We start from the raw sequence: 15431 nt of genomic DNA, 5'->3' as shown, positions 1-15431 counted from the left end.
TCTTTAAGTCATAAAGAGGGTCAGATGAATGCAAGAAAAAGAAGCAAGAGTAGGCAAAATGTATCCATTTGTGCCATTTACTTGTATTAATCGCATTATGCCCCATTTAGCAAATTCATATAACCCATGGGTTGATGAAAGAAATGAGTTTGATGTGTAAACCAACATTCAAAAGGCTTCTGAAAGGGTGTCATATAAAAAATAGCCATCAATAATAAACTCCATTAAATAATTGTGCAATGGAAAATTAATTTTAATTTGAAATAGAAGTGAAAGGTAAACCTGAAGGAGTTCTACAAGTATGTTATGAGTAAAGGAATAGTAAGGGACAAAATTGGTCCCTTAGAAGATCAGAGTGGTCATCTGTGTGTGGATGGGGAAAGATCTTAAATAGTTTTTTTGCATCAGTATTTACTCAAGAATCTGGCATAATGTATAAAGAAAGAAGGGAAATAAGCAGTAGTGACATGGAACATGTAGAGATTAAAGAGGAGGAGGTTCTTGCTGTCTTACAGCAAATAAAGGTAGATAAATCTCCATGGCCTGACATGATATTCCCTTGGACCTTGGGGGAAATGAGTGTAGAAATCACAGAGGCCCTGGCAGAAATATTTATAACATCCTTATCCACAGGTGAGGTGCTGGAGGATTGTAAAGTAGTTCGTTGTTCCAATGTTTAAAAAAAGGCTCAAATGTAAGCCAACATGAAATCAGTAGTAGGTAAATTATTGGAGGGTATTCTGAGATTACGGGTATGCAAGTACTTGGACAGACCAGGGGTGATTAAGGATAGACAGCTTAGCTTTGTGCATGGTAGGCCTTGTTTAACAAATCTAATAGAGAATTTTGAGGAGGTTACCAAGAAAGTAGATGAAGGAAAGGCTGTGGATGTTGCCTATATGGACTTTAGTAAGGCCTTTGACAAGGTCCCATATGGGAGGCTAGTTCAGAAGGTTCAGGCACTAGGTATCTATGAAGAGATTGTAAACTGGGTTCAAAATTGGTTGAATGGGAGAAGACAGAGTGGTAGTGGAAATTTGTTTCTCATACTGGAGGCCCGAGATTAGTGGTGTGTCTCAGTGATCGATGCTGGGACCATTGTTTGTGGTCTATATGAATGATCTGGATGATAATGTGGAAAATTGGATCAGCAAGTTTGCTGATGACCCTAAGATTGGAAACATTGTGGACAGTGAGGATGGCTTTCAAAGCTCACAGAGAGATCTGGACCAACTGGAAAAATGGGCCAGAAGGTGGCAGATGGAATTTAAGGCATACAGGTGTGAGGTGTTGCATTTTGGAAGGACAGACCAAGGTAGAACGTACACAGTAAATGGAAGGGCACTGAGGAGTGCGGAGGAACAAAGGGATCTAGGAATTCAGATACATAATTCCCTGAAAGTGGGATCACAGGTAGACAAGGCTATGAAGAAAGCTTTTGATATCTTGGCCTTCATAAATTAAAGTATTAATGAGGTAAAATTTGGAGTGTTGTGTGCAGTTCTGGTCGCCAAACTACAGGAAGGATATCAGTAAGATCAAAAGAGGGAATGTCACATGATACTCTAGGATTCAGACGTGGAACCTAACCTTCCTGAGAAAACTGTTGAAAATTTTAGGTTAAGTAATGTTTTGATTGATTAAAAGTTGCTGAAATACATTTAAATATGTACACAACATTTTTTAAATGTGTCTCCTAAAAATTGCAAAAGCTGCTACTGCCTTATCTGGAACCCACTGCGACAGAAGAGAAGCAAGGTCTACTGTTGATGAGAGGCAGGGAGCAAGAATCTGAGCTGCTTCCCAGGTGAGTGATCCTTACGAAGGGCCTTCTTTTGACGGCGCTCTCCCGCAGTGACGGAGAGATGGAGTCCAAGAAGAACTCGGAAGTGACGTGTCCGCGCACATGTCCGAACAAAGGAGGACCTCAGTGTTGCTGTAAGAAGACAACTTGGGCTCACAGAATCGAGCAGCGAAGAGGATGAAGATCAAGAAGGAAAGCAACAGTAGCAAGAAGAAGATGAGGTAAAGAGAAAAGAAGCTAAAATTATAGAAACTAGACTGAAGACTAAGGCCGAAGATATATAAAACATTGAATTATGGGGAAATATAAAGGGAGAAAAAGTGTTGGAGGCTGTTAACAAATTAAGAAAAAAAAATTATGGCTGAATGAAAAGAATGCAAGAAGATATGCAACAAGTAGAAGATAGAGTAACTATAGTAGAAGACTGCTTTAACTATGGAGAACAAGGAGTTGGATGTATTGGAAAATTTAAATAGGAGGATCAATATTAATATTGTGGGTCTCAAAGAAGTGTAGAAAAGCAAAATTTGACTGATTTCCTTCTGGAATGGTTTCCTGAAATGTTGGGAGCTGAACATTTTGACCATTCTTTAGCCTCCAACTCAAAACCCTTGAACTATATTAATTAAATTTATTTGGTACCAGGATAAAGAGAAGATTCTATCTTTGGTACCCATAAAGGCGAGATCGACAAGAGGCCCACTTGACTACGAAGGTGCCAAAGTTTCATTTTACTCTGATGTAAGTGCAGACTTGTTAAAAGGAAGAGAATTCAATCCAGTTAAGAAGATTTTATGGGAGAAAGGACACAGGTTTGTTCTGTGCCATCCAGAGGTTTTGAAGATCTCCATACCAGTTGAAGAAAACAAGTTTTTTTCAAGCTTTGTGAAAGCTGAGGAATTTGCACAAAATCTCTCAATTGTTCAGAGGGAATGAAGAATATGAAGATCTGTTCATGTTTTAATTTCTTTGATGGACTGAATCTTTTGGCAGTTTCTATAAGGAGGAGTAATTCAAGATACTTTACATTAATTGTTTTTCTCATTATTATTGTTTTCTCTGTATTATATGGCCTTTTCTTTTAATTACATCTTGAATTAAGATTTAAAGAGTTTAAAGTAAATGTACTAGGGGGTTGGGGAGGGTAGGAGGTTCTAACTTCTATTGGATCATGTGGGTAGTTTTGATTTTGGTCACGGCCAGTAAAATAGAGGGAGGTGGTGTTGCACTATATTATTACGTTACCTACTGGGGAGTATCTTTTCATTTATATATAGTTACATGTTTTGTAATAAGTATATTTTTTAAGTATTTTTCTTTCATCTTTCGGAATAATAGTTATGAGAGGAAGACACAGGCAGAGGTGGAAGAATTAGCGAGATGAGTGACACAGTTAAATTCGTAAATTTTAATGTTAATGGGTTAAACGGAATGGTGAAAAGGAAAAGAGTATTGGCATATCTTAAGAAGATAATGTAGAGCTTTTCTACAAGAAGCTCAGCTAATTGAAAAAGAACATTTGAAGTTAAAAACAGATTGGGTTGGTCATGAAGCAGCTTCTTCTTTTAACTCCAAAGCAAGAGGTGTAGCAATTTTGGTTAAAAAGAATATTCCAATTAAAATACAAAATGTGGTGACAGATCTTGCTGGAAGATATGTGATGGTACATTGTCAAATATTTTCAGAATTATGGAAGCTTTGTAATCTCTATGCACCAAATATAGATTATGAGAGATTTATTCAAGAGTCTTTTTTGAATTTTGCCAATGTGCAAGATAATATCTTGGTAGGAGGAGACTTAAACTTTTGTTTAGACCCAATTTTAGACAGAACTACAAGAGGAGCAGTAAGAACTAGAGCAGCAAGTATTAATGAGAGACTTGAATTTAATAGATGATTGGAAGATAATTAATCCTAAAGAAAGAGATTACACTTTTTATTTGAATAGGTGGCTCAATTGAGATTTCTTTCTTCTTTATTTGAGGGATCAGGAAAACTGGCGTGGATCAAAATATAGATGGATAAAATAGGAGAGAATTTTATAAAATAGCAGAGGATTTTATATATATGTATGGGACTCAAAGTTAATAAGTAGTGTGAAAGAAGCACCCTTGCTTAAACATTTGATTACTATTTGGAATAAGATAAATAATGAAATTGGAAAAAAAGGAACTATATCACCTAAGACACCTATGATTCAAAATAATCTTATACCTTTTACTAAAGATAAACAATTTAAAAATATTTGGTATCATTATGGTACTAAAAATGTAGAAGATTGTTATGAACAAGGCCAATTGATTTAATTTCAACAATTCAGAAATAAATATGGAATAACTTGGAATGCACTCTTCTATTATCTTCAATTGAGAGGATACTTGTGGGAAAAATTAGGTTTAATAATGTAGTTAGTTGCTTGTAGTGAGTTGGAAGTTCTTATTAGGAATGGTTATACTAAGAAATTTATTTCTGCTTTGTATCTTTTATTACAAGCAGGTACTATTAAAAAGTGATTTCATAAATCTATACAGAAATGGAAGGCAGATTAAATATTACAGTTGATGAGAAAAGATGGGCAGATCTCTGTCAAGACTGTATAACAAATATAAAGGTTAGATATAGTTTAGTTCAATATAATTATTTACATCAATTATATTTAACGCTGCAAAAATTGCATAAAATGAAATCGGATTTATCAGATAAATGTTTTAGATGTTGTGAAGAAATAATAACTTTTTTACATTCTATTTGCTGATGCTCTAAATTTAGAACCTTCTGGGTGTATTTAGGTAAGTTTTTAGAACAGATTACAGGTATTGTTTTTCCACAAAATCCAGATTTATTTTTTATTGGGAAATGTAGAAGGAACAAGACCGAAATTAAAATGATAATTTTATCAAGTGAAATTTATTAAAATAGCATTAGCGGTGGCAAGGAAGTATATTGCAGTGACTTGGAAATCAGATGCACGTTTAGGTATGGAAAGACGGAACATGGAAATTCAAAGTTGTATACCTTTGGAGAAAATTACATAAGAAATAAATATTTTATTTTGTTACAGATTTGGAGCCCATATATGCAAAGTTTAGGGATAAATAATTAAAAATGCATTTCTGACCTCTATAAACTGTAATAATCTTCTTGCCTAAAGTTGCTATGTAAATAGAATAAGATCCCACTGTGTGACCCGATACTTTGTGCAATCAGAATAATATTTTTTAGTTTTTTTCTTTTTTTTTCATATAACTATATGTTTTTTTTTTAGTGGGAGGGCAAGGGGGGGGTTAAACCATCATGTAATCATTGTACTGTCAAATTTAATTAAATTTTCCTTATGTAAAAATATGTATTTACATGAATGGAATTTTTTTTTAAAAAAAATTTTTAAGTAAGATTGAAAGAATGCAGAGAAGATTAATGTGGGTGTTGCTGGGTCTTCAGGAATTGAGTTACAGGAAAAGATTAATGAAGTTAGGACTCTATTCCTTGGATAGATACATGGATAGGAGAGGTCTGGAGGGTTATGGAATGGGTTCAGGTCAGTGGGAAGAGCGGTATGATTTTGGCATAGACTAGAATGGCCTGTTTTCGGTGCTGTAGTGTTTTATGGTTCTATGGAAGTGTACAGTTTTGGCAGGGGTTGGTAATGTATGTTAATGATATGAGCTTGGGTGAATTGTGCCCTTTACATTAATTTGCAGATGATACAAAACTTGGAAATGTGAACTCTGAGGAAGATTGTAATAGGCAACAAGGGGACATTCTGTGGCAAGGGTGAAGTTTAATGCTGAAAAATTCAAAGATTATAGGGTTGAGAAGGAGTGATATAAATTTGATGCAAAATTTCAAAACAAACAAGAACAGTTAATTGTACTGGTAAATATACATGATTCATAAATGTGGACTTTCTAATGTCCTTTGACAAGGTTCCACATGTAAGGTTGCTAAACAAGATGTGATCACTTGGTTCACAGGAAGGATACTAGCATGGGTAATGGCAGATCAGCAGGAAGCAGAATAGAAATTAAAGGATCCTATTCTGTTTGGCTACTGGTTACCTGTGGTGTTCCACAGAGGTTGGTGGTGAGGCCTCTTTTTACATTATAGATAAATGATTTGGATAATGGAATAGATAGCTTTGTAGCTAAGTTTGCAGATGACACCAAAATAGAGGGTAGAGCTGGTGGTGCTGACATGGAAAGGCTACAGAGAGCCTTGGATAGATTAGGAGAATGGGCAAAGGGATGGCAGATGAAATACAGTGTTGGAAAGTGTACTGTCATATACTTTGGTAGAAGAAATAGATGGACAGACTATTATTTAGATGGGTAGAAAATTCAAAATTCAGAGTCCTTGTGCAGGATACCCTAAAGGTTAACCTCCAGGTTGAGTGGTGAAAAAAGGCAAATACAATGTTGGCATTCATTTCTAGAGGAATAGCATACCAAGAACAGGGATGTAATGTTTAGGTTCTATAAAGTACTGGTGAGACCTCTCTTGGTGTACAGTTTTGGGTGCCTTATTTGAGAAAAGATGTACTGGCATTGGAAAAGATTCAGAGAAGATTTACTAGAATTATACCATGAATTAAAGGGTTAACATATGAGGAATGATTGTTGGCTCTTGGACTGTATTTGTTGGAGTGCAAAAGGATGAGGGGAACCTCATAGAGGCATTTTGAATGCTCAAAGGCCTGGATGAAGTTGTTTGGGCAAGGATCTTTCCTATGGTAGGGGATTCTAGGACAAGAATCTCAACCCAAGACCCAGACCTATCCTTCTCCATTTCTAGTTGACTATTGGGCAGTCTATAATACAACCCCATGAGAGAGGTCATAAGTTTCCTGCTCCTCAGCTCCACCCTTAGAGCCTCAGTAGACTAGAATTGTAGGAGAAAATCTGGAGAGTTAGAAAACAGCTGCAGGAAACACAAGGTTGTGATAGTATGAGATTTTAACTTCCTACGTATTGACTGGGGCTTCCATACGGTAAAAGGGCTGGGTGTCTTATTTATCAAATGTGTTCAGCAATATTTTCAAAATCAATGTATAGAAAGAGTGCAATACAGCATCTCTTAATTGGGAATGAGACAGAACAGGTGACAAAAGTATATGTAGGGGAATATTTTGGGTCCAATGATCATAATGCCATTATTTTCAGGTTAATTATGGTGAAGGTTAGATCTGGGCCTCGGGTTGAGATTCTAAATTGGAGAATGGCCAATTTTGAGGAAATTAAAAGGATCCAGAATGCATGGATTGGAATAAGTTGTTTTCGAGCAAGGGTGTGCGAGGTAAGTGGAAGACCTTCAAAGATGAAATTTTGAAAGTACCTTGTTTGTATGTTCCTGTCAGGGTTAAAGGTAAAGTTAGCAGACATAGGGAACCTTGGTTTCAAGGGGTATTGGGGATCTAGTTCAGAAGAAGAGAGGTGTGTCACAGATATAGGAACAACAAATGAGGTACTTGAGTATTAAAAAAATGCAAGAAAAACCTCAAGAAAGAAATCAGGAAGGCTAAAAGAAGAGATGCTTTAGCAGACAATGTGAAGGCGAATCCTGAGTTTCTACAAGTATTTTAAGAGCAGAAGGATAGTGAGGGACAAAATTGGTCCCCTCATAGATCAAAGTGGAGCCAAAAGAGACGGGGGAGATATTAAATGTGTTTTTTTTTGCATAAATATTTTCTCACCATCCAAGGGTGTGACGCTGGTTGTTTGGAGGGTAGTTCATGTTCTTCTGTTGTTTCAAAAAGGCTCCAAAAGCAACCCTAGAAATTGTAGGTTGATGTACCTGATGTCAGTATGAGGTACAGTAATTTATTGGAAGCCTCATACCATGAATACAAGCACACATCCCTACTCATTAGAGAAATTTGGCTCCTGGACTTCTTACAATTTTCATGGAGGAAAAGCAAATTCCGTGGCTGATGCCCGGTCCAGGCTTGACGCCGGCAGTAGTTGTATGGAAGGTGTCATTGATTTCACCGACATGGCTCATGCACAGCACACCGATCATCCGGTATTGCTGGATCAACTCTGCTCTCTATCTTCAAAATGTGACCGTTGATGAATCAAGAGAAAAGTTAGTCTGTGATTTTTTTCCACAGGGAGGCCTAGGCCTTTTGTGCCAGTGGATATGAGACAGGAGAGTTTTGAGCCTCTTCACAATCTATTGCATCCTGTTAAAAGAACATCAATCAAACCAGTTATGGAGCATTTTACTTGGTCTCATGTTAAACAGAATGTTAGATTATGGGTAAGGACCTGCTTGCCATGTCAATGCTCTAAAATCTCCAGACACACGAAGTCTAAGCTGGGGAATTTTGTTGTATTGAATTCCCATTTCCAGCACATGCACCTAGACTTGGTAGGCTCACTTCCATCATCTTGGGAAGACCAGACTACAATCTCTGCAGAGATGGTCGCTAGGACGTTCATTGATCGTTGGATTCCATCTTTCTGGTCACTATTACAAATGATCAAGGATCTGAGTTCTAGTTGGCGTTGTTCCAAGTTCTCACTGATCTTCTGGGCATTACCCATATTCACTCTACAGCTTATCATCCACAGCCCAATGGCCTTGTTGAACATTTCCAATAACAATTAAAGACAGCATTGACAGCAGGTGGTGATGCATCTCCATGAAGCGAATGTTTACCTTTGGTTCTCCTTGGGGTGTGTACTGCTGTTAAGGCAGATCTTGGATGTTCAGTGGCAGAGCTAGTATTAACCTTGCCAGGCGAATTTATGAATCCAAGTCCAAATACAATACTCTATGATCTAGCTAGTTGTATTGATCGTCTTTGGGAAAACATGAGATTACTCAAATCTACTCCTACAAGGCAGGCATCAATTGCAGTGTATGTGCTGAAAGATTTCCAACAATGTACCCATGTATTCCTTCGGTATGATGCTGTTGGCAAACCACTCCAACCTGTTTATGATAGTCCTTTTTAGGTCTTATGATGCCACCTAAAGACTTCTGTAATCAACAGGAATAGGAAAGCTGACACGGTCTCCAACGACAGGTTGAAGCCGACGTGTATTAATGGTCCATGTCCTGTATCAGTGCCAGATTCAAAAGACTGGTCACAACCTTGCAAGTAGGACCATGCAGAAGTTGGACCAAACTGTCAGCCCTCCAAACTCTTACATAGTGTGCAGTGGGACAGTTTCAATCAGTCACATCCTTGTATGGCTCAGGGCCTGAGGGGGGAGGAGTGTAGTTGCAGGAGGAGCAAAGTGATAGCATCAGGATCACTCGTGTGGTGGTGAACCAATGAGAAAGTCAGAGGGGTTTAGCTGGATGGAGTTTGGAAAGAAAAATAATGCATTGTGCTGGAAGAAACAAATGAGTGTATTCTTTATTTGTAGGCTGTTATAAAACAGTGCTGTTACACTGTAGTGTTTTTTGAGGAGGTTACTAAGAAAGTTGATGAAGGAAAGGCTGTGGATGTTGTTTACATGGACTTTACCAAGGCCTTTGACAGGGTCCCATTTTGGAGGTTAGTCAGGAAGGTTCAGACGCTACATATTCATAGTGAAGTAGTAAACTGGATTCAACAATGGCTGGACAGGAAAAGCCAGAGAGTGGTGGTGGATCATTGCTTCTCAATTTGGAAGCCTGTGACTGGTGGTGTGCCTGAAGGATCAGTGCTGGGACCATTGTTGTTTGACATCTATATCAATGAACTAGATGATAATGTGGTAAATTGGATCAGCAAGTTTGCACATTACACTAAGATTGGAGGCGTTGTGGACAGCGAAGAAGGTTTTCAAAGGTTGCAGAAGGATCTGGACGAGTTGGAAAAATAGGCTGAAAAATTACAGATTTACATCTGTAAAGACAAGCGTGAGGTGTTGCATTTTGGAGGGACAAACCAAGAAAGGACATGGTAAATGAAAGGGCACTGAAGAGTGAGGTAGAACAGAGGGATCTAGGAGGACAGATTCATAATTCCATGAAAGCAACGTTGCGTGTAGATAGGGTTGTAAAGAGAGATTTAGGCATATTGGCCTTCATAAATCAAAGTATTGAGTATGGTAGTTGGGATATTATGGTAAAGTTCTATAAGACATAGGTGAGGCCAAATTTGGAATATTGTGTGCAGTTTTGGTCATCTAACGACGGGAATGATATCAATAAGATTGAGAAAGTGCTGAGAAGATTTACTAGCACGTTGCCTGGACCTCAGGAACTGGGTTACAGGAAAAGGTTAAACAGGTGAGGACTTCATTCCCTGGAGCATGGAAGAATGAAGGGGAGATTTGATAGAGGTATTTAAAATTATGAGGGGATAGACAGAATAAATATAGGTATGCTTTTTCCACTGATGGTAGGCAAGATACAAACAAGAGAAAGTGGGTTAAGGGTGAAAGAGGAAAAGTTTAGGGAGAACATAAGTGTAAACATCTTCACACAGAGAGTGGTGGGGGTGTGAAATGAGTTGCCAGCTGCAGTTGTGAATGCAGGCTCAATTTTAACATTTAAGAAGAATTTGGACATGTTTTTGGATGGGAGTAGTATGGAAGGCTATGATTGGGGTCCAGGTCAGTAGGACTAGGCAGTAAAATAGTTTGACACAGACTAGAAGGGTCGAAGGGGTCTGTTTCTGTGCTATAATATTCTGTGGTTCGATGATTAAAAATTGGTAAGTTTGAGAATGTCTTAATAAACATAAGGGCTTTAAAATAAAGACAAGTAGTCATGATTAATCTTTTAGATTGGAGATATGGATAGATTGGAGTAGTTGGGGTTGTTCTCCTTGTTGGTTGTGGTGAGATCCTGTATTTTAAAATTGTAATGCCAATAGGCAGAAAATAAAGAGAGAAACTGCTGACATTTGCAGAAAAGTTTTAAAATAAAGTGTATATATATGAAGGTGACCAGTAATACAATTTTTTAGGCCAGTAAATATTTTGAGTCAGAAATGCATTGCCAAGAGTAGGACCAAAGTCAGATTCAATTCTAGTTTTCAAAACAGAACACTTTCAAAAAGTATCTGAATGGAAAGTTCAGGTTTATTATCAGAGTACATGCATAACATCACATACAACCCTGAGATTCTTTCTCCTACGGGCCAGCAGGATTTCTACTTACCAGTCGTACAAAAAACTACTCAAAAAAGGATACGTATATAAAAGAGAGAATTGTAAACAAACTGCAATACAGAAAAAAATATTCAGTACTAAATAATTTGCAAAGTAAGAGTCCTTAAATAAGTCTCTGAGTTTGTTTTGGAGTCTGATGGTGAAGGTGTAGTAAATGTTCCTGAACTTGGTGAGTCTTTCCTGATGGCAGCATTGAGAATAGAGCACACTCTGGCTGGTGTGGATCCTTGTTGATTGCTGCTGCCCTTGACATCAACCTTCCATGTAGATTTTTTTGATGGTAGTAGTGGGGGGAGGGAGTGGTTTGCCTGTGATGTCCTGGGCTGTGTCAACTACCTTTTGCAGGGTTTTCCATTCAGAGGCATTGGTGCCCCCATGCCAGGCTGTGATGCACTGATCAACACACTCTCCACTACATACCTGTAGAAGTTTGCCAATGTTTCTAATGCCATACTAAACCTATGCAAACTTCTGAGGAAGTTGAGGTGCTGATGTGCATTCTTCAGCATGACGTTTGTGTGTTGGGTCCAGGAAGGGTCCTCTGAGATAGTGACTTCCAGGAATTTAAATTTGCTCACCTTCTCTGCCAGTGATCACTGGATCATACACCTCTGATGTAGTTGCACTTTAAATCTATCGTAATCAAGGGAAATATAAGTTTTGAGAGGTAGTGAATCTTTGGAATTTCATGCTATGAAAGTGGTCGTCATTGGATATATTTAAATTGGAGATCGATAAATATTTCAAAAATTGAGAAGCAGAGAACTGGCATAGAAGAGTTGAAGCATAATTTATATTGAATGGTGGGACCTGATAGCTAGTTTTCCTCTTATTTTCATGTGAAAGTTGTCATGTTGCCCAGCAGCTTTTCCATTGTAACAGTTGTTTATGTCTTCCAGGTTCAAATCCAGTAAAATATGGACATACCAGGTTTGGAATATTTCTTTGTTAAATGTTAAGTGACACATCAGTAATCCCAAAGTTGAGTATTCTTGACCTATTTTGCAGTAACATTTCTGCAGAAATTTCAATCACAATTTATGCAAGATTTTCATTGGTTATATCATTAGACAAACACAGAGTGAATAAAATTTAATATTGATAATTGTCAATTAATCCATATATGTAAAAATATTTTGGAATACAAATGAATAATAATCAAATAAAATGAGCTATTAGGAACATAAAAAGAGACCTTGAAGTCATTGTAGACTGGTAAGTTATGTCCACACCAAGAAGTAATGTACAAATATTTTTCAAGATTGTATAGTTGATATTTAAGAGTGGAATTAACAGTAGGACTTTGCAGTAATGATCAATTTTTGGTTGAACATTGGGTTCAGGTTTTGTCATCATATCACTTGGAAAAAGAAATATTTCTATCAAAATGGATTTGTGCGGAACATGGAATAATTTATCATGGAATGTTTGGATAAATAAAGCCATTTGAAGTATGCAATCTGAAAATATGGATTTAGTCAAGAGGAATTTATTGAATTACATAACAGATTTACCATGTCACAATTTTGTTACCTTAATGTAAAGGAAAAGTGAGGATGCACCCATTTAAAGCTTATTTATTGGATGACATATTCTGCAGTTTTTATAACATCAGGTTGTTTGTGTATTATTATTTAGTTTGTTGCCTTTGGGGATCTGGAGTGGGTAAAAATGCATATTTTGGTGGAACTGAGCTGCCCAAGCCTAAACCATAGATTGTAACTTTGCTCTATTCTGACATATTTTCAGTATTTCTATAGTTTTATTGGAAAATTTGTAATATTATGAATTTAATTACTTTTGTTGATTGGACAATTTCTTTTCAATTTTTCAGTGCGCTGAGCAATGCAGGAATTTGTGGATATCAGGTAACAATGGCCTTATTAAATGAGTAATTGGCTATTGCACAGCTTATAACAGTTGCTTTAAAATGATCATAATTATCCACTTGAATATCTGTTTTTAGACACCATACGTGTGCAACATACCACCTGTTCAACAGCACTGGCATTCCAGTAATGTAAGGTCAGTCAATCTGTGCAGTTTAAAGATAAAAATCTGATTGTTCATATTTAATTCATATCAATAACTTAATTTCAGGTCTTCAGTTAGATCAGCTACCTGGGCTGTGCAGTGTATCAAGAGATATTTAAAATGAAGAGAACTAATGGTGATTGATATGCTTAAAGATGATCAAATGTACATTTTAAAATGGTGTGGTAACCCAAGCCTATCTGCTCCAATCTGCTCAAAGCCTCAGTAAATTGTAACAAACAATACTTCTTTTTAGCATTGCTTTCAAGAGTAAATACATTGCACACCCAAAAATTGCTGTAATAAATTAACCAAATGCAAATTATGTAAAAAGAATCTACCAAGCCTTTCCTTTTATGTTGTGAATTAAATTGCAAAATGTGCTATGATGAATTTTTATTTGCTTAAAAAGTTACTTCAGGGTGCTTTGTAAAAAAAAAACTAGTGTTTCCGTTGCTGGGAATTATCTTTGCTGTTCTGCTGTTCATAATCATCTGGTGAAGGGTGATCTCAATTTCTATGATCTTTTAAGTTGTTTGGTGGAGGAAAATATGTGGTGGAGCAATTCATTCAATTTTACAACTATCCTTCCAAATGGCTCAATTATGTGTGTGTGTGTGTACACACATGTGCAACAGCATGCTTGTTGACGATTCCATTAGGAAATTTGATCAGTATTTGAACTGATAGCTCTGACATCGTAGATTTTGTTTAATTCCTTGAGATTGTTGCTTATTGATTTGTTATAATATTGATTAGTGAGGTGAGATACATTAGCCATGAGAGTTTTCAGATTTTAAAGAAAATAAATGCAGTCTCTTTAAAGTATATCTGGCATTCATGCGAGCTCCAAGCCTTTGGGAAGGAATATTCTTTAGAAGTGGTATTTTGCATGTTCTTGCATGAGGTGGAAACTTATTTGTCTCACTTTACACAGCTCTGTAGTAACAGCTTCAATCTGCAGATTGTAATCTTGTACAGTGCTACTGTTAAATTTGCTGTTAGAAGCTGGTACCTATATTACGGAAGCTGTTGGGGAGAATGTTGCATTTTAACAATTATTCATATTCATTATTTCTTCTGTATTCCATCTCTTTTGCTTTTCCTTCTCCCACAACTTCAAATCACTTTGTATTTCAGTTCAGTAACCATGTATGTTGTGTAACGTCTCATCTCACTAACTGCTCACTGTGCATATGGTACAGGCCAACACCCCATGATGACAGGCAAAAATATTACAACCGGACACCATCGGAAGGAAATGGGAGAAACGCAAGATATATTCAAGAGCAGAATATGAAGAACAAGGGAGGGAGGATACATAATGTTGACCAAGATAAACTCATGACTGCACTTTGAAAAAATGGCAGTGTTTATCCCATCTATGATTTGGAACCCCATGCCCTCACCCAACCCATGTTCCATTCAAGTTGTAATCCAGAATTGTAAAGTAAAAATTCAAAAGTGAAGAGAACCACATTTTTCAAGCTTTCAACTTTTATAATACCCTTTTGACATGTCTACATGCTTTGAAGATGCTAATCTCTTCAATGTTGTTTTATTACAAGTTTTCAATATTTCTATGAAACATTTACAAGATCAGTTAGATTGCCTGGATATTCTTGATACATAATGCATCATATAGGACTAGTAGTTGGGAAAGAAGTTTTAACAGGAATGAATAGTTGTAAAAAATGGGCAATGAAAAATGCAACGTTTCATCATTTGTCAGAGTCTAGTGATTCAAATCAGACTAAAAATAATGATTAGAGTTGTATGCTTTCTTCAAATATTCTGCCTTATTTCTTGGAAACAGTAGAAATTGTACATGTGGGAGCTCAATACCCTTTATAATGGGACAAGTTATATCTGACTACTCATGTCATAAAGGTTTATCCTGATTAATATTGATTAAGAGCTGTGCTTGTTAATTAAATTGTCTTTGGTTTGTTTTTATACTTTTGCTCCATTCTCCAGAATTTTGTTACAGTACTTACCCTCATGCCACAGGAATCCAGAGAGGGGAACTATTACTATATCCTCTATTTGTACAGCTTTTTAATCAGCTGCAGGGATATTTACGAAGAAAAACTTAGCAAATTAAAATAATTTAAGAGTATTCTATTCAGGTTCCAAGAGCAAAATCATTTTTACGCTGGCGATAAAACTCACAGGAAACTAAGGTCACAAAATTCAGCCTGTGGTAAATATATTGCTATCAGCTGGATGTTCCGGGAAGATGTTTCAATTTTCATTTCCCCATGCAATTGATTCTCAGATTCAGCAAGGGTTATTGCATAAAATGTGTAAATATTCTTGAATGTGTTTCTTTTTTTTAATGGGAACACTCGCTTTATAAACACACAAGAATAATCATAGAGAATTGTCTAGCTTTTGGCTTCTATAAAACTGCACCCTCGCAAGAACCTGCACCATGAGTGAATATATTTAGCCAAGACAGGAAGCACATAGCCTTTATTGTA

General features: G+C 36.7%; 1 protein-coding gene across 3 annotated transcripts in view; it reads left to right on the top strand.

The window, feature by feature from the left end:
* The window catches only part of epb41l4b (erythrocyte membrane protein band 4.1 like 4B), a 332591-nt gene that overhangs the window by 193040 nt on the left and 124120 nt on the right, over nt 1-15431 (top strand). For all 3 annotated transcript variants that reach the window (XM_069911692.1, XM_069911699.1, XM_069911705.1), the window contains exons 13-15: nt 11814-11844; nt 12749-12782; nt 12881-12939. In XM_069911692.1, the coding sequence (XP_069767793.1) occupies nt 11814-11844; nt 12749-12782; nt 12881-12939 (124 nt within the window). The remainder of the gene's footprint in view (nt 1-11813; nt 11845-12748; nt 12783-12880; nt 12940-15431) is intronic.

Source organism: Narcine bancroftii, chromosome 1 (genome assembly GCF_036971445.1).
Source record: "Narcine bancroftii isolate sNarBan1 chromosome 1, sNarBan1.hap1, whole genome shotgun sequence".
NCBI classification, from domain to species: Eukaryota; Metazoa; Chordata; class Chondrichthyes; order Torpediniformes; family Narcinidae; genus Narcine; species Narcine bancroftii.
The sequence above is the reverse complement of the archived record's forward strand: the minus strand, read 5'-3'. Positions and strand labels throughout refer to the sequence as shown.